General features: G+C 38.5%; 3 protein-coding genes across 4 annotated transcripts; 1 reads left to right on the top strand and 2 right to left on the bottom strand.

Moving 5' to 3' along the window:
- Positions 1-5,549: 5,549 nt before the first annotated feature.
- LOC105056801 (7-deoxyloganetin glucosyltransferase) lies at positions 5,550-7,375 on the top strand. Its single transcript, XM_010939114.4, has 2 exons — positions 5,550-6,173; positions 6,287-7,375. Exons 1-2 carry the CDS (start codon positions 5,678-5,680, stop codon positions 7,222-7,224), a joined length of 1,434 nt encoding a protein of 477 aa, XP_010937416.1. The 5' UTR covers positions 5,550-5,677; the 3' UTR covers positions 7,225-7,375.
- Positions 7,376-8,263: 888 nt separating this feature from the next.
- Positions 8,264-16,786, bottom strand: LOC105056800 (haloacid dehalogenase-like hydrolase domain-containing protein At4g39970). The gene is made up of 11 exons (XM_010939113.4): positions 16,348-16,786; positions 16,174-16,267; positions 13,361-13,405; positions 13,192-13,242; positions 12,915-12,989; positions 12,766-12,799; positions 9,259-9,314; positions 9,090-9,149; positions 8,950-9,009; positions 8,812-8,858; positions 8,264-8,600 (listed from the first exon to the last, which is right to left on the bottom strand). The coding sequence occupies exons 1-11, from the start codon at positions 16,734-16,736 to the stop codon at positions 8,552-8,554; spliced, it is 960 nt and encodes a 319-aa protein (XP_010937415.3). The 5' UTR covers positions 16,737-16,786; the 3' UTR covers positions 8,264-8,551.
- Positions 16,787-23,580: 6,794 nt separating this feature from the next.
- Positions 23,581-26,829, bottom strand: LOC105056799 (EPIDERMAL PATTERNING FACTOR-like protein 1). 2 transcript variants are annotated; one of them, XR_012136192.1, is made up of 3 exons: positions 25,349-26,829; positions 24,930-25,254; positions 23,581-24,840 (listed from the first exon to the last, which is right to left on the bottom strand). XR_012136192.1 is itself a non-coding variant. In XM_010939112.4 (2 exons), exons 1-2 carry the CDS (start codon positions 25,445-25,447, stop codon positions 25,009-25,011), a joined length of 345 nt encoding a protein of 114 aa, XP_010937414.1. In that variant the 5' UTR covers positions 25,448-26,828; the 3' UTR covers positions 23,597-25,008. The 2 variants fall into 2 exon arrangements, 1 of the variants encoding a protein (XP_010937414.1); XM_010939112.4 differs by having other exon boundaries at positions 23,597-25,254; positions 25,349-26,828.
- Positions 26,830-26,946: the final 117 nt, after the last annotated feature.

The raw sequence follows: 26,946 nt of genomic DNA, 5'->3' as shown, positions 1-26,946 counted from the left end.
TTTTTTTAAAAAAAAAAAAGAAAAATCAACATCAGATGAGAGGATATGCAAATGATTTCTAAGGTTTCCATGCATGTGGGACGAATGCGAGGATCCCATACTGGCCTCTTCATTAGCACCGCAGAGACGGCCATTTACAAGGTGACAAGATGCTTATGACACCTGTTAACTATTAAAATCTGTTACCAAAAAAAATATTAAAATCATTATAGAACGTAGCTATGAAGAAAGAGATCGAGTGAGACGCTACACGTGCCACAAAACTACATGGGCATGTATTCTCAGTATGGTCACTGAGTAAAAGCAGCTGGTAAGGGAAAGTGATGGGTGAGTAAGTATTAATCGGAGAAAAAACTTTTTTTCCCCCTTTCTTGCAGGCGGCGTATGTTTCCGTCTGATGAAGGGAGTTGTTCAGATGCAGTCGATCGGCAGCTGATTGACCACGTCATGATAGACGGTAGACAGTGAGGATGATCTGCCAAATATCCCACGGGCGAGTATTTAATCTCCAGAAATTAAGCCATGGCAAAAGAATCATCTTCTTTCACAACCGTTGCCTCCCAAAATCTGTCCGATCAGGATCCTGAATGGGCTGATTTATTGGAGGACTTGAATGGACCACTTAGCCTGAAAGGATCGAACGGAGATCATGATATGCCTCTGAAAAGGATATACAGTATATCATATCTGAAATCCAACATCTATATCAGTTACGCAATATGGCCACACACTTCTTAGGATAAGATTTTAAAGAATATACAAAGTCTTAAAATCTGTTACAACTTCAATATTCATAAAAGATAACGATCTCAATCCATAACAATCAATAAAACTTGTATAATTATAAATTTAATCATCTTTCAATCATCTAACATATATCAATCAAGTTCTATCTATCTATCCTTTCATCCACAAAATCCAAACTACAATCAAGTAGGGACGGAATTAGGCCCGAGCTGGGCCAACTTCTGGTTGGGCTTCAAGTTCGATCCAAAAAATTTGGACTGGATTTGGCCTAAGATTTAAAGCCCCGAGCTTAGGTATACCTTTGGACTGACCTAAGCATGATCCAAACCTGACCCCATTCAAAGCCTGATATTAAGTCCGACGGAAACCAAATGATCCTCACTAATGTCAACGATCCAATTGGATTTCGATGTCAGATTTGTGTGGTCTAGGTGTCGTGGACGATCGGTCAGGCTAAAGATTGCCCTCGCTGTATGATCCTGCACCTCTAGGTGGCCATTCTTAAGGGCTTCCACCAACAGCGGCATCTCCCTAGACCGAATGATCTGGACCTTGTTGGGTGCCTCCAAAGACAAATTGGCCAACACCATGGTAGCATTGACTTGGACACCGTGGCGCCAAGATAGCAGCATCAATTGGATCGATACCAAGAGCTTCGGAGTACATAGCTTGATCCACTAGTTCCAGCTCTCCTTGGTGGCCTACTACGGTGCGGTCAATGAAGTCTCCTACTCGGAAACCTCGGAGTTCATTAGCTTGATCGAAATTTCCTCTTCTAGGCAATCAACCTCAGCACAAGCAGCAAAATTGGCAACATTGGATGCCAGTAGAGTGGAGGCTTGGGGGCCCTCTAGGCTTGGGAGGCTAGGATTGGCAACATTCTCCGTACACGGCACCATGATCTCAGAAGAGGAAAACAGCAAAGAGGAAGATACAAGAAAGATGTAAGAGGAAGAAAGCAGGGAGAAAGATGTAGAATTCTTCTTGGAGGAGCACACGGACTGAGGCGGCATATCGGGAGTCATAGTTTCCAAGATAAATAATATCAAAAGAAAATATAAGCTACGAAATCTCATATCAAGTATTTAGTATAAATCAATAGCAACATATGCAAAATATGCATAATATACCACCAGATGTCCATCTTTTTCAAAAGCAATATACCATACATATATATATCATTTAGCAAAACTCTTTAATTAATTATAGTTTCATGTTTTATCACCCATATCTCATTAACAAGATTTGGATCAATTAATCGTTATTTTTAGGATTTTAAATTAATAATGGTCACGGTCTAGCCTATGACTAGCAAACTTAAGTACAATGTTTCTATTCATGGTGGGACTATCTCACTATCATGTTCTTGTCTAGGTGGATTATTCTTAGTATCATGTTTCTACCTATGATAGACTTTTCTCAGTGTCATGTTTCTAATTGTGATGAGGTTATTCATAATTTAACGTATGCTAGTCCAAATATCTCTTTCTTAATTATTAATTTATTAAATCTCAATTATGCTAGACAAATATTGTATCATATTATGTTCTTTTTAAGATTCTCAATGACTGATGTTGCGGACAAAGGCTTGGCCTGACACGTGAGGTATTGTCCGCTCTAGTCGATGGATCTCATAGTTTTATGCTTCAAAATGCTCAGGAAGGATGATCTCTCTTTATAAGCGCGAGTTCTCTTTGACTCACAACCGATGTGGGACTATTCGTGCTATCCATATTATCTTACAATCAATATGGGACTATTAGTGCCCTCCACATTATTAAAATCACAACAAAACCCTCCAGTTAAGGGGGACTTCAAATATGTACAGTCCGAGGAGCACCACAATCAATCTAGGTGGATCTCGACCCCTATCTAGTGTACCATTGTTGTGGATAAGGGCTTAGCCCAATACGTGAGGTATTATCCATTTGATCCATAAACCTCACGGTTTTACCCTTCAAAAAGTACCTCATTTGAAAAAGATGATCTCCTCCTTATAAACGTGAGTCCTCCTTGACTCACAACCAATGTGAAACTATTGGTATCCTCTATATTATTAGAACCACAACAACTAATATTATAACCCAAATCATTAAGAAAACCATCAATATTTGATATAAACATATGATACAAAAATATAAATAATCATACGGACAATCATAAAACAGATATTAGCTACAATAAACCAAAATCATATAGTACAAAAATAAACTTATATACTAATATTTGTATCCAAGAATCTTTATCTCTATTGACTAAAATTTTGCAAAATATTAATAGATGGTTTAGGTGAAATATTGAATAGCGATATATGATAAGATCTTCATATTCTCCTCACAAAATTAATATAGTATTATATTAATTTTATCTTAATATTTATATCAGTATAATATAATATTATAATATATTAATATTATTTTAGCATTTATACTAATATAATACCTTTATTAATATTAATATAGTATTTGTATTAGTATAATATAATATTTATATTAATATTATTAAATTTAGTATATTAAAATATTAATATTATATTAATATAATAAGTTATTATGATTTAATGTTGTATTATAGTATAATAATATTATATTTATATTAATATAGATATAATATTATTATCTATATAAAATTTGGAAAGAAAAGATATGATTTTATATTTATTAAAAATATAATAGATATTTTATATAATTTTTTAGAAAAATAAATGTTCAATCAAATATAAATTATTATAAAATAAATTTTTTATTTATAATTAATTAAATATATTAATTTATATTTATAAAAAATAATTTTTTTAAAATAATTTTTTGAGAAGTTGTTTTCCGAAAAAAAAAATAGTAAACCACGGGTCCTTATATGTTCAGCTTATCACTACCTGCGGTGTAGATTGTGACGCTTGGGGTACCGCGGCACCGGTGCAGTGCCAGCGAAGTTGCTTTGACCTAATTAATGCACCTCCACGCCAATCTCGCGACGCTTAAAAAAGAAAAAAAACTGTGCCATCCATATCTGCACTCCTGGACTGCGAAGTATGATATCTCATTTAATTATTCTTTGATCATTAAATGCTTTTCCTTCCCGTCTTTGTTTTTTTTTTTTTTTTTCTCCTACGAGCATTCATAACATCATGACTCATGATTTAACATTTGATAAGATTGTAGAATCATCCTCCCATATTTGACCATTTATATTTTAAAAATTTTAAAAATTTTAGCAAACCATCATGATTCATAATTTAACATTTGATAAGATTGTAGAACCATCCTCTCATATTTGACCATTTATATTTTAAAAATTTTAAAAATTTTAGTAAACCATCGAAACTTCAAATTAATTGTAACATGATCAAAGTGTCCATCTCCATTACAGAATATTATAGGTCATATGATAAATAAATTTTTATCAAATTTCAAGATTGCCCTTCCTACCAACTCAACAAAGGGCTGCTTATGTAGGTGCGAATTGAGAAGGAGAACTTTGAAATCTATGCAAATAGATAAATATCAAAAGATTAAGTGCTCTAAGTCTGTGCAAGCAAATGGATGATAAATGATGAATTATTTTGAGATCTGTGCATATTGATACATGTCAAAGAATGGAATACTTTAAGATTTGTGCATGTAAATGAATGATAAATCATGAAATATGTTGATTTATGCAGGCACATGGATTATAAATGATGAAAGGCTTTTAAATCTATACACATGAGTGGATGATTTAGGATGGAGTGTCTTGACATCTATGTAGATGGATGAATATAAAGGGTGGAGCGCTTTGAGATCTATATAGTAGGATAAATGATAGAAGATGAAGTACTTTGAGATATATGTAAACGAATAAATGATAAGGGATGAAAAACTTTGAGATCCGTGCAAATGGATAAATGATAGAGGGAGTGTTTGGGATTGTGTAAATAGATAAATGACAGAAGATGGAACACTTTGAGTTCAATATAGATGGATATAGATAATAAAAAATAGAATACTTTAAGATCTCTAAAAATAGATGAATGATAAAGAACAAAATGTTTTGATATTTATATAGATGGATGGAGTGTTTTGATATTTATGCAAGTGGATAGATGATAGAGAACAAAGCATTTTAAGATCGATGCAGATGACTTAATCATAGAAGATAGAATGCTTTAAGATCTATACAAATAGATTGATGATAGAGAATGGAGTGCTTTGAAATCTGTGCAGATGGAAGCATGATAAATAATTGAGTGCTTTGAGATCTTTATTGATAGATCGATGATAAAGAATGAAATATTTTGGGATTTGTGCAAATAAATGAATGATAGAGGATGAAGCAGTTACGAATTGATCTATTTGAATCAAAGATATTTTTATCTTTTTTTTTCTCACTTCATCAACGACGTCAGGATTTAAATTATAGATATCTAGGATATATTATAATGGATTTAAAGTTTTGATGGCCAACTAATATTTTTTAACTATTTTATATTTTCAGTGCAAATTGTTGAAATTTAGACGGATATCCCTGTAATTTTATCCAGATGTTATTATAATGTTATTGTATTTGAAATACCTGAAATTTTGGAGATCCAATCTCAATCACATGTGCAACAGTATTTAAAAAGTACAATTGATGATATATCATACAGTATTATATATCGCATGCACTATCTATCACATGATGGATAGGTGTGTACAGTCATATAAGACATGCATCCACATCCATGTGCCGTTGTCCATTGTGCAATGAATGGTGCACGTGATGCACCGCGGAGGGTCCACGCTCATATTTAAATACCCACCATCATGGAGGCGCTATTATAAGAAATTGCAGCCTATGGCTCCTCACAAGCGAGAGTCCTGAAAGCATTCATCTTCGCTCCATATAAAGCATTATATAGGCAACGCCCAGGGTCCCTCAAACACACACACACACACGGACAAGAAGAGAGATGGCTTCCACACCATTTGAGAAGCCTCATGTCGTCTGCGTCCCTTACCCGGCCCAAGGCCATGTAACCCCCATGCTCAAGCTCGCCAAGCTCCTTCACTCCAAGGGCTTCTACATCACCTTCGTCAACACCGAGTTCAACCACCGCCGCCTCCTCAAGTCTCAAGGCCCCTCTTCCCTCGACGGTCTCCCCGACTTCCGCTTCTCCACCATCCCTGATGGTCTCCCTCCTTCCGACGCGAACGCGACCCAAGACGTCCCCTCTCTTTGCTACTCCACCATGACCACCTGCCTTCCCCACTTCCGCCGTCTCCTCTCGATGCTCGATGGTCCCCCACTGACCTGCATCATCTCAGATGGTGTCATGAGCTTCACTTTGGATGCTGCGAAGGAGCTCGGAGTCCCTGAGGTCTTGTTCTGGACCACAAGTGCTTGTGGATTCATGGCCTACCTCCACTACCGCCACCTTATGGACAGAGGCCTTGTGCCGCTTAAAGGTAAACACTCAGCACTAGAACCAGAGTTTGGCCCTTGCTACCTCAAATTAAATTGCTTTTTTTTTTTTTTTCTTTCTTTCTCAATTCTAAAATCTTTAGATTTCTCTGAATAGATGCGAGTGATCTTAGCAATGGATATCTCGACACACATGTGGACTGGATACCAGGATTGAAGAACATGCGGCTAAGGGACATTCCGAGCTTCATCCGAACTACGGATCCCGACGACACCATGATCAACTTCGCTTTGCATGAATGCAAGAGGGCAACCATGGCGTCGGCAATCATCCTAAATACCTTCGATGAATTGGAACAGCCAGTCCTCGATGCCATGGCAACAATACTCCCACCCATCTACCCCATAGGACCACTAACCTTGCTTGCTCGCCAGCTTTCCGCAAGCCCAGTTTCGGCCCTGGGGTCAAACCTATGGAAGGAAGAGCCGGCTTGTTCGAACTGGTTAGCCGGCAAAAATCCCAACTCCGTAGTATATGTCAACTTTGGTAGCATAACAGTCATGACGAATCAACAACTCATAGAGTTTGCGTGGGGACTGGCCAATAGCGGCCATGACTTCTTGTGGATAATTAGACCCGACCTTGTCAAAGGTGACGCTGCTGTGCTGCCACTGGAGTTCTTGGAGGAGACCAAGGAGAGAGGTCTGCTTGCAAGCTGGTGCCCCCAGGAGGAGATATTATCGAACCCGGCAATCGGAGGGTTCTTGACGCACAGCGGGTGGAATTCGACGGTGGAGAGCATATGCGAAGGGGTGCCGATGCTGAGCTGGCCGTTCTTCGCCGAGCAGCAGACCAACTGCCGGTACGTGTGCACTGAGTGGGGCATTGGCATGGAGATCGACAACAATGTGAAGAGAGAGGTGGTGGAAGGGATGATAAGGGAGCTGATGAAGGGGGAGAAGGGGAAGGAGATGAAGAAGAGAGCAATGGCGTGGAAGGAGAGTGCAGTTGGGGCAAGCCTGCCTGGTGGGCCCTCTTCACTGAATTTGGAGAGATTGGTCAAGGAGGTGCTCCTCGCAAGGAAAGGGACCTAGATGTCGGATCTTATCTTTGGTGAATTATTTGAAGTTGTCTGACAAGCTATATGAAATCATTTATGGGACAAATGTGCAGCTCTGGACTTTATTGCACGTCATTGAAAAGCCTAGCGTTTGATATCATTGCGATCTGTTTGCTGCGAGCACATGATCATATTGAATTCAAGCGTTCGGAAGAGATATGATAGATTAATGTACTCTTCGTGTGTTAGGTGAAACAAGTTTGGAGAGAGATGCCGTGATGGGTAAATTTATCCTTTATCATATATAAATTTTCCGCTGAAGGGTGGGGTTTCTGTTTGTCCTATCTGGGATATTATTTTCCGAGCAGCTGTCCACCATGTGACGTGGTAATTTTTATCTATAAACGGTCCCATATCAAATCCTTTTTCAATGTCAAGATCTCTTCCTCTAACGTCAGGGAATCATCTAATAAGTTATATAGGTATTTTCAAGCAACCTGTTCGGGCAATGAGTGATCCGTTAAGTCGTCGATCTCCTTTGACCAATTTGTAGACATTTTTTGAGTGAAAAGACGAATTAGAAACTTGCATATCAATTGTTTATCCTTAGTTGATCTCTTTAAATCTCTTGGTTCTTGACAAAAAGTCATCACTTCTAGCCAACGTTTGAATCGGCATAAAACAATGAAAGTCATGGAAGAGTGGCCTTCTTCCTGCTCTCTAGCTAGCTGTTGCTGCTGGAAACCATATTATTGTTAAAACAAAAAAACAAAAAAACAACATTGATGACAGGACAGACACGGACAGAGAGACAAGGATGGATAGATAGATTAGCAACCAGGATTTATTTCAGCCAGTTAGCATGTCTCTCCACAACACTTGCTGGAAAGTCCTGGCTTCAATCTAATTTCACGTAATATCCAAAAAAGAACGGTGTCAAACATACTCCCAGCAAAGATCAGCAAACACTTCATGTCTCAGAAGTAAATAATTCCGGGAAAAATAGTCCATATCTGCAAACAAGCAGATTCTTACTTTATATTTGCCTTTACCCAAGGAAAACAATGGTGAAATGCAAAAAATGGGCAGGCTCAGTTCCAAGGAAGCCCCTATATTATACATAGAGAATTATAAAGTGGAAAATAGTACATGATAGGAATACCAATGGGATGTGAAATAAAAATTATTATATACACTATATCAAGCTTCCAATTGGATTGGAAGATTCAATGAATCAACTTTGAGATTCATGATGGAAATCAGCGAATCTTCGAAGGTACTAAAATTACAATCATTCCTCAACCTTCCTTGGACCGCCAGAAGTAGTTGAGGCCACATAATGTGAAACCAACACGGACTTACTAGTTAGCAACCAAAGAATTTTGAAGCAATGATTTAAGATCCTGTAGCCTGCAAGGATATTAAGTTATTTTATGACTGCAAAAGTCAAACAAAAGGCCAATAACTATTCACTAAGATGGCTGGCACCTCTCTCCCAAGGTTTGGCCTTGGGAAAGGCCCAGGGTTCAAGCTCTATTGATGGCTTATTACCACCGTATTGCCCAAAAAAGGATCAAACAAATGAACAAACTGGACTCTTAGACATTTTGGAGATGCATACCTCACATTGCTCAAGTCAGGGTAGGTTGCAATAGCATCTTTAAAATCCTAAGGACATGAAAGAATGATCGTATCACCTTGAACAGCAATTCCTATGACCATGGGACAAAAAAGTTATCACAAGGAAAAAGAATCAAACCTGGTTCGCGGTAGAAGATGTATAAGTTATTATACATGGCATTCCTGCTCCACTTGCTGCCTGTGAAAGTTAAAAATTCTGATCAAATCCACTAAAAGTAAAGTTCCAGACTATATTAAAACATAAAGCCAAAGACATACTTGTAGCCCAATGACACTATCCTCCACCACCAAACAGTTCTTCCCTAGCACACCAAGTTTCTGGTTGGTAAATGTTCAATGTTTCAGTATAACAGCTAGTGATATAAGCCAAGCAACAATAATTGATGAAAGCTCTTAAGAAGAATGATACTTATGTATTTTTAACTACCCTTGCAGCTGTTAAATAAATTGATGGATCAGGCTTCTTTGCTATGACATCATCACCTGCAAAACACAAAAGATTATAGATAACAGTGAGAATAAATTATGACTTGATCCTATAATGGAAGCTTGTGCCCCATATTCTGACACAGTTGAGTCAAACACGTGATCAAAATTTACATGGAGTGTTTATCGAGCATATAATACTCAACCAAGTTTCTATTGACAGTATTTGTTGTTATCAGAACTGCTTTGAACAAATTGTTTTTCTTGTTAAATTTGTGTTGGGATGTATATCTTTGTAAAATGGCGTTCTCTTTTTATTCTTAAATTAGCTTGTATCAGTTAATATTTTTTCAGAAAGGGTTTTTTTGTTGCAAAAATGAATGAAATCAAACAAAGACAGAGGAAGAGGAAATTTCAAAAAGCAGTTAAGTTGTCCATTTGTAAATTCAGGAGTTTAAAATTTGTATTATTGTCTGAAATTTCATCCATAAATGGACTTAGTTGAACCACAACTTCTCCAAAAACATATAAAATCACATTATATCATGATTTGGTTCGTCAAAACAACCCAACACTTCAAAAGTGAAAAGTGGGTAGCAGTGAGTTTATATTTATAAAAGACAACAGATGATGCCGTTGCAAAAAGATATGTTTATAATTTGAAGAATAAGATCAAAAAGAGGACTGGAAATGCAAGCAATGAATTGATTCTTGGATTTTCTGCTAAAATTATAAAAGGCCATAAAATAGGAGCTGTAAATTCCTAAAATGTACGATAAAAGGTGATCGGATCCACTAGACATGCCAGACCACTAATCAGATTGTTTGCTAACAGTTGTGAAAATAGTTTTAGGATTAACAGTGTGCTCGTTAATCAACAAAATATATAAAGAAAGCCAAGATGAAAAATTGCAGGGGATCTGAGGCTTGTTTGCAAATTTGTCCGTTAACATAGACAAAGTATGGATGATGCACAAGGGTGCTTAAATATCTTTTGCAAAGATATAAACTCACTTCATTAGTTCATAACTATCTAATTTTGCAAACACTTCGAAAGCAGTGGAAGACTTCAAAAATCGACAGCTTGCTTATCTAATACCCTTAAATCAAGCAGATGAAGAAGAAAAGAGAGAACAATAGGAAACCTGTTCGTATCTGTTTGAAGATTTTCTCATATAACTTTTATTTTTTAGTTTTCAGGAATGAGCTTGAGCTTATAAAAAGATTAAAAATTTTTTTAAAAAAAATCGAGATGGTAAATTAGTTAAATCCTAAGATGTCTGTATGAAAGCTCCCAATGGAGGAAACATCAGTACAGAAATTGCAAATGGGTTCAACATAGATATGGAATTAAAAGACACTACTATTGATTATTGAGTTCCCAATGGAGGGGAACCAACATAGATGAAATCATAAAATATTTGTGCATGAAAAGATAATCACAATAAAAGTCAATAAAATAAAAGATCATTGCAAACCAACACTTCCCTCATAACAGATCATAAATGTCAAACTTGCTCAAAAAGGTGACAGAAATTGCAGACAATATGAATGTCAATCCATAGGTTAAAAGGAGCATTCAATTGGAAAGAGGAGTATATGTTCGAGGCAAAAATAATTGCTAAAGAAAGCTTCTCAGGATCTATGGGTATATCCACCTCAATATCCATTGGTGCATTGAGTTAGATGCAACATAAATGCCAGCTTGGTTCTAATAGACAGCAAGTTTTAGCAGACACCATGAAAAATGGTAAAGAAAATCCAAGCCCAGATATATTATGACCACAACAGACCAATTGTTTTCTTACCCTTTGAAGTAACCACATGCCAATAGGAAAGTACAGAGTCCAAAGGAAGAGTGTCTAACCCACATGTCCAAACGTCCTTGTACAAGAAAACAATACCCTATCTCAAAGTTGAGGCTGTCCAGCTGAGTTATCCACAAAAATATAATTATCATGTTCACAATAGATTAAAATACTATCCATATGGTTGACAGGTATATCAGTTTTCCAAGAAAAGGTAAGTATGTCCTAGGGTTCAGGGTGCTGCACCTTCAACATGAAGAGGAAAACTTTGATAGGTAGGTTAGGAGGCAAGTCGAGGGTGATGCTTCTCCATTTTTTATAAATAGTTCCCAGGCATACTTAGGGTATGAAATAATTTTTAAAGAATATGTATCTTTTAACCTTAATAATACTTGAAAGAAGGAACCTTAGCAGAAATTTGCTTTTTATTTTTTATTTTCCTTCAAATGTACTAGGAAACCCGAGTAAATTTAAGGCCATCCATGCATCATGAAATAAGGATAACATGTGTGGTATTTACTGAAACATAGAGAAAATTGTTCAAGCTATAATTGGTTTTCCTCCTTTTGTTAGTTGCATGACTTCTCATAATGCCCATGAGACTGAAAAGGGAGGCAAAAAGTTTTTAAAAAAATCTCTGCAGCTGCCATGCAAGAACATGATTCCAATTAAAATAAATCATTTTAGCAGTAATATAAAGGATGACAAGCACAATGATGGCCACCTTGGCTGCCTAGGTGCACGTTTAAAATTTTTGCATCATGTTTGGGTATGGGGGATGAGGTCCATGCAATGGCAGAGCCAGAGGGGGTGAGGGGGGCGATTGCCCCACCTGGATTTTTTGGATCATATATGTTGCATCCAAAAGAAAGGTCCATGATCAACAACAGCTAGACGTGGAGAATCTTGATATGGTGGTGCTCCTACAATTAATGATTATGATTAGTTAACTGGAATTGAAATTCTATAACAATTTTTGTTATGAACTCAGAAATGTGAGCTTGCTGATTTTACTAGAAAATAGGTATTCACTCAATCACCTCCATCAACGCCTACATGCACAGTTATTATTAGTTACCTTATTATCTCATACCCTCCACCATTATTCCAATCACAGGGATTTCATCTGAATAGTTGATGGAGATTTTTTTTGGGCAGATAACAACCGGTAAACTGGATGAAAAGAACAGCACCATTTATTTTTATCTCAGCTATAAGAGGAAAGAAAATAAATGGCAACAGGGCAGAGACGATGTTAGATTGTTGTCACAATTAGGTACTGAACGTAAAGCAAGCAAAAATAGCTTGAATATTGACGTAGAACTGTTTGTATGGAAAAACAGTAGCAAGCAAAGCAACAAAATGAAAAGAAGCAATAGAAGTTCAAGATGCAAGACTATGGTCAAGCAATCAGATGCATTATATTTTATGATGTCAGATTTCAAGGTGACCGAACTATTTACAACTCCATTGTCAATCTACCGCATTTTTTAAAAACATTTTGTTCAAGAAAATCACAATTGCTTCAAAAATAAAAAGCAAAATATAATTTGTGGTTCTATTGACTGTCTTCATGAAAAAACACGTAAACTATCAAAAATATTATGATGTCGAGATCAGTGGTAGATTGCTTATTTTCTTCATGAGAAGACACATAAACTAGCAAAGATATTATGACATAAAGATTAAGGGTAGAATACCTGCAAGAAAGCAGTCAAGACTTTCAAACCGCTCCTATGAAAATGCACAACCAAAGAGAAAAAAAAAACAAGAAGTGATGTCTCTGGATAAAAATATCACTTTGGGCATTCAAAGACTACAAGAATAAAGTTTTCAGAGAAAAGCTTACTATTCCAATAAGATTCTCAAGGCATAGTACAACTGAACTTTTAGTTGCTGCAGAGCAAACAGCAAGTCTAATACCCTGCAACATTAAAGAAAAATTACTTTAACTAAGGCTGGATACACAAGAAGGTCAATTTTTCAGCATCCCAAAAATTTATGCACAAAACACAAACCTTCATGAAAAGAATAGGAATGTTCACTACATTAACCACTCGAAATAAAAAGCTCTATCTCAAATCCTGTAAACAACTGAGAAGAGAGAGAGAATCAAATTGTATTACCGCACCCTTGGCGTCATCCATTAATTGCAACACGCCTGGTCTAGGCTCCACCTAATCACACACATAAACAAAATTCTCTCATCTTCTGAAGTGAAATTCCTACTCTAAGCATCATGCTTGCAATAGTATAAATTTACAATATACCAGGATCGAAGAAATTATAACTTACAGTTCCAGATTTAATAATTTCTTTGTACCTCTCAGTCTTCCAATCCTACAGAAATGATGACATAGTATGAAGCTGTAGACATGATGATCAACAATATCTAAAATCGAAATGAAAGTGGAAATATTATCCTGTAGTGAGGTGAAAAGTTAAAGACAATATAGAAACAACATGCATAAATCGCCACAATGGATGAGGTTCAACAAAAATTCCATCACATGAGCAACTACCATTTTTGTTCTCTAAAAGAAAAGGACGTCTTCAGCAAGGATAGCAGTCCAACAAAACATTAGTACAAAAGGCTAACAGTTACAGGTATCTATGGACAAGAATGGAAGTAATTCAGAACAGAGATAATTATGATATGGCCCCACATTGTGATAATTCTACTTGTTGGTATATTTGTGCTTTCTGCACCCAATGCAAGACAGGATTACCATCCTGCAGAATTTTCCACTCTTGAATCAGCAGGTTCAATGTGATGGAAATCTAGGTCCTATTTTACAGGACCCATATCCTAAGTACCCATATTCTATAAGACATTTGAAGGCATGCCTAAAGGCAATTTAATTATAGTCATTCAAGCATCAAACTTCAAACCAAGGCCATGATAAAGAAAAAGGGAATTTCAACATAAATCCTCTGCTCTTCCCCTGCCACTTGTTTGCAGTACCATATTTTATCCTATCTCTTATATCCAACGTTTAAAAACTCAATTTTGGTTTCAGTTACAAACAGACCAAATGAATTTAGTTTCAATAGTTTCAACATGGGCTTACACTAGTTTTGGTACCCATATTGACAAGCAACCAGGACACACACTATAAGGTCAGTACAGTATTTGCCATGCTACCAACACTCAGTACAGGATGTGTACCAGCTTTCAGTTCCCCACAAACATAGAAAGGTATGCCCCGTAGGGCCATACTTGCCATAAGTTCTAGTATGGAAGACCTTGATATCATTGATTTCTATAATATTTTGCTCTATTTTCAACAATGTTGTTTGAAAATTATTAAAAAAATAAAATTTTAATATTAAAATTTCATAAATGAAGAAAAATGAAATTAGTCAACAATGATGAGTTAGAGATATTTCAAAATAGTATGATGATTAGGACCTTTTAGATTTATTTTGGGGCAGTTTGATATAGAAATAATCAAAAGATTCACTTTCTGAGAACAAGATATTAAAAAAGTTACAAATAGTGTATACCATATCATTGGCCATGAATCATACAAGAACAATTTGAGCTCTAGGATAGCGAAACATAAAGACTTTTTCTCTTAATTTCCTTGAAACATAATGCACAGTGCTTCCAAATGCCCTTGGAACTTTCAAATTCAAATTTAGTACATAAAGGATTCTTTCTAACATTTGAAGAAATGAAGAAATGCAAGAAACCGCAGTGGAAACCTATATACACATCAAATTTGGCCCCATAAGTTAGCTCCACTTAAACTCTAAAAGTGGGCCTAGTTTTTTATCAGATTTGAGCTGAAACCAAAACCAAAATTTTTTGTTCTAATTTCTAACTTTGGAGTTCCAAACAGTTCTTTAAACAATGCTCTCATCAGTAGGATTAATTAACTTTAGTAACAGTAGTTGTCTTAGTCATATTATTGAACTTCCGATTATAGCAAAAAGTGCTGACAAAATTTCTGCTGTATATTTCATAATCTCTTTTAATTTCCCTTTTGTCAATACATACTACAACAACACTTGCAATGTTGAAGAACTCAAATTTGATTTATGTTTTAGTTGGAGGAAATGAATTGTTTTTGGCCATTTCAGCCATTCCATCAGGCAATATTTTAAGATCAACCAATACGGGAAAATAATGTGATTCAGGAGGATCACCAACACGATGTGGACCACTTTGGTCACTACGAATAGGACTGGATAAGGTCCACCACATCGGAAAGCCAATTCGTATGCTAAACTTTCAGAGGCCATAAGTTAATCATATGACATCCAATTTCAATTATCTTTTTTTTTTTTTGAAATTGGACAATTTTTCGATATCTGCAACATGACGCTACCTTGATTAGGATGAAATTCCTTCGTCTGGACTCCGAATGGGCCAAGCAATTCGAAAATTTTTCTTTTAGGTAAGACTTTAAAAAACACAGAGCTGATGTAGAAGTCAAGATTTATCTCCTAAAGAGTTTTAGCTTGTTTTGGATTATTTCTATTAGATATATTTATTTTAGGTAAAAGTATCCCCTTAAAACTAAAAGAGAAATCTGACCCAATTTGTATTAGGATGGACCTCATTATTATAAGTGGAGGATAGGTATCTTATTTTTAATCAATAAAAAAAAATAAAAGAGAAAGAAAAAGGACTTGATCCATACTTTCGAAAATTGTCCTCTACCTTTATCTTTATCTTTTTTTTTTTTTTTGAGAGAGAGAGAGATCCAAGTTGAGCAGGTTGAAGGACATCTTCCTTCGCCCGATCGAATTATAATGCAGACTAAAAAGTATAAGCTGTATAAACTAGCATAAACTCCGAAACCAGCACCAATTTCGAATCATATCCCACCAAAACTGAAACATTTCAGCATGATGGTCTCATATGGAGCTCCAGATCATGCACGCCTATTAGCTGTTGCAATCACTTGGACAGAGTTGAATATCCTTTATTTAAAATCGAGCAAGATATTGTCAAGAACAAATGCAGATTCCCTTAATCCATCCGATGGTGTCAGCCTAAAGCAATGACCAGATAAAGACCCTGGCTTTCTTGAGCAGCTCTAGCGCCAATACACTATGAGAGGATTATTTTATCAGCGATCAAGGTACATCAAACTTGCCTGGAGGATATCGATCAACCTTTCCTTATCCGAGTCGGTTGACGGAGGAGTCTCAAAGATGGGAGAAGAAGGCCAACCATTCTCATTGAAATACCTATCAATTCAGGTTGGAAGCACCACCAATAAATAGAACTGCAAACAAATTGAAAAAGATAAAGGAGAGAGGAGGGTTACCATCTCATCTTGGGCTTTCCTCCGCCAATCCGGTTCTGGAGCTCATCGTAGAAGTCAGAGTTCCAGTAGAGGGGCTGAGAGGTGGAAGGGGGGCAGCGGACGGCGAAGTGGGCGAAGGCCTCGTTGTAGGCCTGGCGGTGGAGGTGCTCCGACTCGAGGATGACGCCGTCGCAGTCAAAGATGAGAGCTTGGAGAGGGGAAGAAGTGGGAGAATGGGAAGGAGAAGCGGCGGAGGCGAGCGGAGGTCTCGAACGAGGGCTCCGGAGGCGGAGAGGAGAAGGCGATGGAGGCGAGAGATCGGGGTAGAGGCGAAGGGGAGGAGGGCGAGGAGAGGATAGGCGGGGGGAAGCCGGGGAGGGGCAGGGGAGAAGAAAAGAAGTGGAGGCCATTGGAGGTCTCGCGCTCTCAGTCTATCGGTCTATCCGAATTGCGGCCTTTTTTGAAAGGAGAGATGAGTGCGGCCGGATAAAATGGGAAAACGGAACTTCCACCACTCGCGGGATCTGGAATCGCCAGCGACCCGGTTGGATGGCAAGTTTGAACTAGCATCGGCAATTTGATTGCCGGAAATTGATCAAACTAGACGTCCACACCCCCCCCCCGGATCGCCTATAAAAGTCGAGTATTATAGAAAAATTTTTCCCCTATTACTTATAAATCTAAAATATGTAGGTATTGCATTTAGAGGTAATCCATGGTAGCTCAAGATAGATGCGAGTGTAACCGATTGTAATTAAGTTATATAGAGCAGCAACCCCTTTTTTCGAAGGTAATGAACAAACTCAATAGGGTGGCATCGAAGGTCAATTGAGGTAGCAATAGTGATTAGTAAAAATGGTGCGAGCAATGGTCCATGAGATTGCAACTACGTTCAAAGGACATCAATTTTAAATATCTTTCCCAATTGTAAACTCCAAGAGCCACCTTGACTATGATTCCACACCAGCAATCCACTGTTGTCCCCTAAGTGCTTGCACTCACAAGGGTCATAAATGATGCATCGATTGTCTTCCATCGGGCAATCTACCCTATCACCCTGAAAACATCCACAAGTAGCATGATAAATACTTATGCACTCTTGGTTGAGAGATTAATGGAGAGGGCATGGTGGAGCTCATCATTGTCACTAGTGGAGGAGGAGGATAAAGAGTGGCTACTGAGGGATTCGTTGGCATTGGAGTAGAGGCGCAAGAAGATGGAAAGGCAGTGCAAATTTGGTATGAGACTGTGCAGGCCAAAGGTAAGACAAGAAAGGGCAAGCATAACTGAAGGTGATGGTGGTTGGGGGGGGGGGTGGGGGGGGGGGGGGCGGGGCAATAGAGCGGGGAGCTCAACTCAGTCCAAAAGACCAGGATATTGAGCAACTCGATCTGGGAGCTTGTCTAAAGATTGATTGGGACAAAAGTCAAGCTTAGGGGAGGCCCAAGCTATAGGATGGTTGCAGCTTGACCTGCAGCTTGTGGTCCAACTACAAGCCCCAAAACAAGCAGGCTACTCGTGTCCCAAAAATGCACCTACAACCAGGCCCACCTGCAAGTCCTCAAATGACCATTTAAGTTTCATCGGTGGGTGTGCACTGGTTAAATTGTTAAGGTCCCTCCCCTTTCTCTCTCTAGAAATCTTTACTTCAAATCTGGACGAGTCCAGAGAGCAGGATTGCCAGGAATTCATTATCACGTAAAAAGATCACATATACCAGGATTCCTATGCATTGCATGTAAACTAGAGCAACTAAAATGTCTCCGCATGCGTCAGTAAATCCATGTTCCAACTGGCCAGCATCAACAAGCCACACATCCCTGATATAAAGTATATTTAAGATGGTTGAAGTCCAAGGCATGATGCATGACGATTACAGCTCCTCCCATGCGTTTGAGCAATTAACTGAACGATGAGGCGATTATTGCTGTCTTAACGTGCCCAACCTTCTCAAATAACAGCTCTATGCCTTCATCCCTATAAATATTGGAACACGGGATCTATAGGTATGCTCACACTTACTCTTATGCCTACACTGATACTCTACTCTCTCAAATCTTCATTATTTCTCAAAATCTTTACCTGACTTGAGTGTCAAAAGATTTCCCATTGAACAAAATCCGACAAACTTTAATATTTTCTTTCCTATTTTCAAGTCGAACTACAAGCTCCACGCAGATCTCTTCGGCCGAGCACAACAACCCGAACATAACCAATCAATTATCATCAGCTAGTTTAGTCAATTTGATTGGATTGGATTTTGGCGGTAACAAGCATCATTTAATATGCTTGCCCAGGAGTTTATGCATGACTTGTGGCACGCCCTCATTTGTCGGAGCTTGATGGTGATCAAGTTGGACATAGAGCAGACGTACGATAGGATAAGCTAGCAGTTTCTGCGATGCACACTTCTTGAATTTGGATTTCATGATAGATAGATCGACTAGGTCATGGACTGTATGGAGGCTCTAACTTATGCCATCTTGATCAACGGTTCTCCAACGGAATTCTTTCACTCGACGGACGGTCTTCATCAAGGGTGCCCTCTCTCTCCCAATTTGTTTATTTGTATGCTGATGCTCTTTCTCGTGCTCTTCAAGTGGCAGCTCAAGAGGCAGAGTTAGAGCTCTCCTGGCCTATCTCAGGAATGCAACCGCTCTCGCATCTTCTGTTTGCAAATGACTGCTTACTTATTGGCTGAGCTTCTGTGCAAAATGCGAGGTGTTTTACATCCATTGTTAAGGTCTACTATTGAGTTTCGAGCTAATTTGTGAATCTGCAAAAATTCGATACCGTGTTCAGTCCCAAGATGAAAGCCCAGGTGAAGCGGACAATTTGGGATAGGCTGGGGATCCCTGAGCATACCAAAACTCTGACATACCTTGGGGTCTCTATCACTGGCTAGAGACTTTGGAGGGCTAATTGTAGGCCGATGGAGCAGCAAGTTCGGAAGCATCTTAATGGCTGGCAAGCCAACACCCTTTCTATGATGGGAAGGATCACTTTTGTGAGATCCATTCTGAGTTCCATTCCGACATATCTCCTAACAAATACTATTGTTCTATATTCTTGCCTCAGAGATCTGGAGCAACATCTACAAAACTTCCTTTGGGGATCCAGACATAGCAGTCATGGGTTTCACTTGCTATCTTGGGAGACTGTTTGCCAGTCCGTGCTGAATGGAGGGCTAGGATTCAATCCCTACTGGTCAGGAGGGAGATTATGATCGTCAGACATGCTACTAGATTTCTCACTCAGTCCGATTGCTTGTGGAGCAGAGTGATGAGGGCTTGATATAGATTTTGGAGGCAGGAGTCCTAGATTCACGTTGAATGCAACAATTCCTTTATCTGAAGGGAGATCTGTATTTGGACCCCTACCGTGATGATCCAGATCAAATGGCTGATTGGTGATGGAACTTCTGTTGATATGAGCCAGGATGCCGAGATCTCTAGCCTCCCCCTATCTCACTGTCTAACCTATGTCAGCATGGAGGTAGATGATGGCGTGTAGGTCTGTGAGCTGATTACTGCCGACGACAGGGGCTGGAGGGCTTAAGATATCAATCATTTCTTTGGTGGCTAGTTTGTTGATATGATTCTCGCTATACCCATCCCCCTTTATAAGTCATCATTTGAGGATGTGGGGCTGATCATACTACTCTAACATTCCTATCAGAGATCTTGTTGCGTTATGCAGGCTTGCTCCGGAGTAGATGATCGATGCTGGTTGGATCTAGCAGGTGGCAGCACATCCAAGATCAGGCTCTTCTTTTGAAAGGTTGCTTGGGATCAGCTTCCGATGCGGGCACTTCTCAAAGACAGAGGCATGAAGTTTCTAGTTGCTTGTCCGATCTGTGGATTGGAGGATGAGATGACTGAGCATGCCCTGCTTTACTGTCCGAGGGCATACCTGATCTGGGAGATGGCAGAAGGCCAACCCTAGGGAGCTATGACTGACTCCTGGCTTTTCTCTTTTTTGGACATGATCCATCGATGCACAATGGAGGGTCAGGCTATCAGTGGCAGGATGGCATATATTATTTATCAGATCTGATTATTTAGGAACACCTTAGTTTTCGATGCCGAAGGAGTGCCTGTGCATCGGATGTTGGAGAGAGCCTGCTATCTTACTAAGGAGTACCTTCGGTTTGACACTGCTGGATAGTCCTTTGCCATCTCGAGTCTCTAGAGCTCCCCTGCTGTACTTGCGACGATCTAGAGGATTCTATTGATCGCTTGGGAGCCTTTCTCCTTGCGGTTTGTCAAGGTTAATTTTGATGACGGTGTCAAGGATGGCAAAGGTGGTACGGGCTACGTCATCCAAGGCCCAAACAATAGAATCCTGGCTGCTGGGGGCTCATGCCTTTTTGATTCGTTGGTCCCAAGAGCAGAGCTCCAGACTGCATAGATGGGCATCTCTTACGTTTCGCAAGAGCTACATGCGGAGAGCATCTTCATGGAGGGCGACTCTACCACAGTCATTGACTGGATGTGGGACGATACAAAGTGAGTGGGAGCTCACCTACTGCTCCATGACATCTAGGAATCTCTTAACCACTTTTCTGTGATGGCTGTTCATCATATCTATCTGGAGGGGAACAGTGCCATGGATTGGGTAGCATTTTTTATTGCCAATCATACCAGAAATTGGTCATGGCGCCATGAAGATATGTGCCCATAGATACTTTATGATATTTTGTATGCTGAACTTCTAGATTGTATTCGCATCAGAGTGGTGTGATCGCTTGCTTGTATCAAAAAGAAATAGAAAAAAAGAAAATATGAAAACTATATAGCCTCGGATCATACTGGAAGCTCTCCATTCTTTGCTAAATAGCAAGATTTTTCAATGACGAAAATACCCTTTCCTTTTTATGCTATTCTGTGAAAAAATTATGACAATCTGTACAAAAAAATCATAATTTCAATATAGGATATCATAATATCGGCACAGGATGTCATAATTTTTTTAAAAAAAGAGATATTTTCATCATCCAAAATTTCAAATGAAAAAAATAGAATTGCGAACATTTAATGCACGTTAGAAAGTGATGGCCATGTGGCCCAATAGGACGAAGTGGTGCACTCTACGTCAGATTTTTTACACCGCAAATGGTGTACAAAAAATTTCTCCGAAATTCTTATATTAAGAATGAGATGAGGGCCCCTTAATGAATTGGGTGGGCTATGCCCTTCTACTTAAAAAAAATATATATTTATTTAATTAAAATTTAATTGGGCTTAGACTTGGATATAAGAATTTATAGATTAGAATGTCTACGGGTGTTAGGAGGATACATTCGATGTGGTTAGTGAAAAAATTAAAATTGAATATAAAATCTATCACCATTTGCTAAAATCAAAACTAAAATCGAACAATTTTTGAAACAAAAATCTGTAACCGCCACCCAAAAAAAAAAAAAGGCAAAATTGAAATCGAAACGAATATTGAGATTGAAAATCATTTAACTTTTTTTTATTCGTTTCAAAATTTTCATATGTAAATAATCAAATTAAAGATATCATCCCAAATTTTCATATTACAGTTTATATAAATTGAACTAAAAAATATATACAAAAACAATAACACAATCATCTAACAAATTGAATAATTCAGAAATAATAATACAACCATCCAACAAACACAATAATCCAAGCTAAACATAAGTTCAATAATATTAAAGAAAATATGATGATAAAATTTTCAATACAAGAAAATTTTAGTCAACAATCCAAATCTCCATTTTGCCTTCACCAATCCATTATTATGCCTAAGAGAGAAAGAAACACAAGAAAAACAAGCTTGATTAATAAGATAATTTATAATATAACTTATAACCATTTATTAAAGTCTGTAAGTTTATTAATACCAAGAATGATTATCTAGATTACCTCATCAATATAAGGGTCATCTTCATTATCTCATAGAGTTCCTAATTTGGACTCACAGTATATATAAAAGATATTAAGGGAATCAATTATCGGGTATATTCAGTTTTGAGTTTGGTGTCGGATCAGGTTCGGGTTATGAAATTTATCAAATCCAAAATTGAAATAGAATGAATTTTAATTTTTAAAACCATCACTAAAATTATCCCCATTTAATTTCAATTAAAACTGCTTTGTTCTATTCATGGATGGATAAAATATTTCGGTTACCATCCCCATTGACATCCCTCAGGACATCTTTACCTCAAGCCCATAGGCTGCTATAATATAAAAAAACAAAAAAAAAATGAAAACGCCCAACATTCACAAAAATTCTTTTAAGCAGCATATAATATGCCTATTGTGCCCATCAGAATTTACCCCTAACCAGCAGTTTATTTTATCACAATAATGATGAGAATTAATAAGTGCACTTAATTGGTTGGTACAAATGACGAGGGATTAGACTATGTCAAACACTTGGGAATGCACAACTGAATTAGTCTACATCAAACACTTGGTTCCGCCCAATTGAGGCTTGGAGCCACTGAGTGACAAAATTCATGCTCATCCTATCCATGTCTTTTTTGGTACCCAGCACACCGAATATGGCACCCAAAACATAAGAACACCATGGTGGAAGGCAGCATGCTGCGTCAAGCAAGCACTACAGGAATTTTCAAGAATTATTCTTGAAAAATCCATGTCATTGTGAAATAGGTTTATCTCATTTCTTTCTAAAGAAACATTCGACTACCGTTGGATCTCAATACTGTTTACTTATTTTTTTTAGGGTGGAAAAGAAGTGTTTCATTATATCTAAGCGGCCTGGTAAGGAACTGGATATATTCTCTCTCTCTTTTTTAAAATTTATTTATTTATTTATTTTTTAAGTGAGAAGGAAGTGTTACATTATAGAATTCCAGTCATGACTAAGAGGCTTAGTTGGGAAATAGGACAAGGGCCAAGAGAACCCATCTATCCCACCTTATCCTGAGATAACTAACAAATAGCCCAAATGTTGAGGTGAAATATTCTCGACAATTCGATCAAATCAATGATAACGGGGGAAGTGATGGGATGGAGTGCGGAACATGGCTGACAAGGTCAGACCAGATATACCAGGGGATCGATTGTCCTCCAAGATCCCTGGAATTTTGTCTGTTCCTTCTTTTTTTTTTAAAAAAAAAAAAAAAAAAAAAAAATCATCCCTACCAAGTAGTGAAAAAGATCAAATAACCCATTATTAGCAAGTAGTAGTTTAATGATCAAGAACACTATCATCCTTTTATCCAATAAATCATCATCATATGTCAGCCATATTTTTGTACAAGACAACTATTAAAAGGTGAATGCACAAATTATTCCAAACATAATTTCATGTTATCCCTCTTTGTCCCTTGTTATCCTCGTATTAGCTGTCCCTATCCGGTGAAACAGCATGTTTGTCCCCCAAATTGCTTATCCTGCTACCAGACTAGGCCAGCTGAGGAGAATAACCCCCCGTATCTCTGGCCACTTCTGAGACAAAATAGCAGTCTAAAATTAATACATTGTAGGCTTTCTTTCCACCTTCACTGATTAATCTATTGTGTGACATTGCCCTCCTCAATCTACTCGATAGAAGGTATCCGATGTCTCAAAAAGAACAAAAGAGCAAGAAAAGCCCGAGGCCCAGCACTGCAGTCTATAACTACTGCAGCCCAGGGACTCCGAATAGATACAGCATTATAGGAAGTTAGATCTCCAGACGACATGTCTTCAACTAGCCATCTGAAAGAGTCTAGTAGATTAATCATCTGGAGTTGCTGTTGGCTCCAACCTAAAAGGTACGAAAACAGTCTTATTTAAGCCAACCTAAAAGGTCTGTTACGATAGTAAAAGAGAAGCAGTTAGAAAAAGGGAATCTATGCAGTGACGTAGAAAAAGAGAAGGCCTAATGCAGAGAGCAGGGGAAAGAACAAAAGATTTTGGAAGAAGGAACAGATTCTCCTTGTGCCGACCCCATAGAGATTAGCTTTCATGATGCAGTTTCTTCAATTCATTTTTGTCATACATCAATTATACTTCTCTGACAGGGTCGCAGATCATGGGGCTTAGACAAATAACCAACTCAAGATTAAGATCGGTCTAGCTTAAGACGGAGGACTCGACTATGGTACATAGATTACATCTCCTGAGAGCTTTTTCCATGATCGTTTCAAAATAGGAGCCAAAAGGGTAGCAGTGTAGACTAAGGTAGGTGAAGAACTTCCAAGACCCCCAACTACGCTCAAACGCATCTGGTTGCCAAATCATGCCCACAGTGAGAGAAAGAAACCTCTCAGACTACTTAACACTGGGTTCCATCATGGAGAATCCAAAGACGAAAACTGCAGCAACCCTACTTGACAGAAATAGGACAACAGAATAGGAAACAGTAATGACCTCCCATTTAAGAGAGCAGATAAATGAGACCCAGTGATTGCTTACAGGTTCTCTATACATAGAGTATCAATCAATAACAACTCATAAGTGTAATAAATACCACGCTAGTACTCTTACTGTGTGCCTCCGTTCTCTTCCCAACAGAATCGCAGGGACCCTGCACCTCATAAAACCCACAAACAAAAATGGCAACAAGTACTAAAACCAATCAAAGCAAAAACAAGCAAACAAAGAATGAGAAGAAACCTATCCATTTCCAATAGGCCTTCTGAATCCAGCATCCATGGATCCCAAAAGATATGCCCCTATTCTTGCTTCTCCATTTCTAAGGGTTATAGAGGTGATTACCACACCGGCATTTCCACCCCAGAGGCTTGTAGTTGGAGTACATGGTGTAAGAGGGCTGGTCGGCCAATGGGTGGGCCATCTGGACCGGGCGGCCAAGGCCGGGGTCGGTCCGGCCCGGGAGGGTGGGGATCTGGACCGCCGTACAGGGGTTGCACTCGTTGCACTTGTTGTGGCAACTGGGTGGCGTTGAGCCCAGCCTGATCTTCTCCTGTGTCAACATTCCCTACACACACACACAGAGATCAAAAAAGCTCACCATTAGAGAAGGAAAAGAAGTCTTGAAGGAAAAGGATAAGGAGAGAGGTATGGACGGATACCTGAGGAGAAGAGAGTGAGGATTTATCAAGGCAGAAGGTGGGGAGGAGGAGATGGAGAAGTGCTAAGAGGAGGAGGAGGTCATGGGTCAGTGAGCTCATGGTAAAGGGACCCCTGCCTTAGGCCATGAGGGGCAAGTTGATAGAGGTTGCGGTTTCTAGTACTTTTTTTTGAGTATAGTGGATGAGAGACGGGTAAGGTGGAAAGGGGGCTGCCTTTTTGAGTGCGGGCATGTGCTTATTTCAGTGATTTAGACTTCACCGGTCTGAAAGAGAAGCTAGGGTGATGCTGGGGAGGGGACATAAATGACCGTGGTCTCACGCCTAGTTGGCGGAAAGCAGCAGCGGAAAAGAACAAGACATATGGGAAATTGACAAATGGGATGATGGTTCCACTTCAATACGGAAGCCACAGGTCTCTCTCTCTCTCTCTCTCTACAATGGCCATTTTAGAGAGTGGGGAAGTGATGGAAACAGGGAGGCTAAAAGAAAAGGCAGTGATTTAGATGGATTTAAATACAGACAATCACTTTCATTTGGGAATATGGGTTTGACTGCCACCAAATGAATGAGATGAGAAAAAGGATGGGAGGTTGAGATGTTGACGAGTGGCAGAGGTTTTTTACTGTGATGGTGGGAAAGTAGACTTAAAAAAAGGCTGCAAGGAATCATGAGCAGTTCCCTGCTTTTTATTGCGTTTTTACTCATTTGTTTGCCTCTGGGTAGATCCAGAGATTAGTCAAACAGTGGCAGATAGCAGAAGCTTGGCAGAACCATCATCTCAGAGAGAGAGAGAGAGAGAGACTATGACAGTAAAATGGTACGTTATCTTAAACGACAGTAGAGAGAATAGAGAATCGAAAGAATACAATAAGAGAAGAAAAAGATCTGTCGGAAAAGAAAGAAAAGAGGGGAGAGTCATCGTTAAAGGGTCATTTTGATGGAAGGGAAGGTAAGAAAAAGAAAAAGAAAAAAAAGAAAAAAAAAGGGGAAGAAAAAAGGGAAGATAGACAGTAGAGGCGGTTGCATAATTTTCCGAGGCATGTCGAGACGTACAGTTGCTCACATGGGGGAGCACCAAGGCAAGATATGGCTTCGAATCCAGTCACCATTTCATACGCCTTAGCGCCACCCTTTTTCAACGGTTCAACTTACACTCCAATGGCTCTCCAGATCTTATACTCTGCGTTACGCTCACCGGGAAGGTGAGGACAATGATGAGTCCTTCCTCCACAGACACGATAACTCGAGCCAGCCTGCGGTTGTCTACTTATCCTCCTCTCCCTCCCCGTTAGACAATTTTAACGGACGTTATAACGGTTTTGAAGAGTACTCCGTCTTTTACCATATGACGGCATCTAATGAAATAACGGTCAGTGAATAACAGAATTTACGGAACAGTCATCATTTATTTTGATACGTCGGGGTATTATATAATTAATAGATACAAAAACAGATCAAAAATAGATCAGATCCTAATATATTCATATTCATATTTTTTTTATTTAATAAATATAGATACATGAATATTAATCAAATACAAAAATTTATATTTATATTTATTTTAAATGAATATAAATACAAATCGAATATCAGAAATA

Source organism: Elaeis guineensis, chromosome 13 (assembly GCF_000442705.2).
Source record: "Elaeis guineensis isolate ETL-2024a chromosome 13, EG11, whole genome shotgun sequence".
Taxonomy (NCBI): Eukaryota; Viridiplantae; Streptophyta; class Magnoliopsida; order Arecales; family Arecaceae; genus Elaeis; species Elaeis guineensis.
The sequence above is the reverse complement of the archived record's forward strand: the minus strand, read 5'-3'. Positions and strand labels throughout refer to the sequence as shown.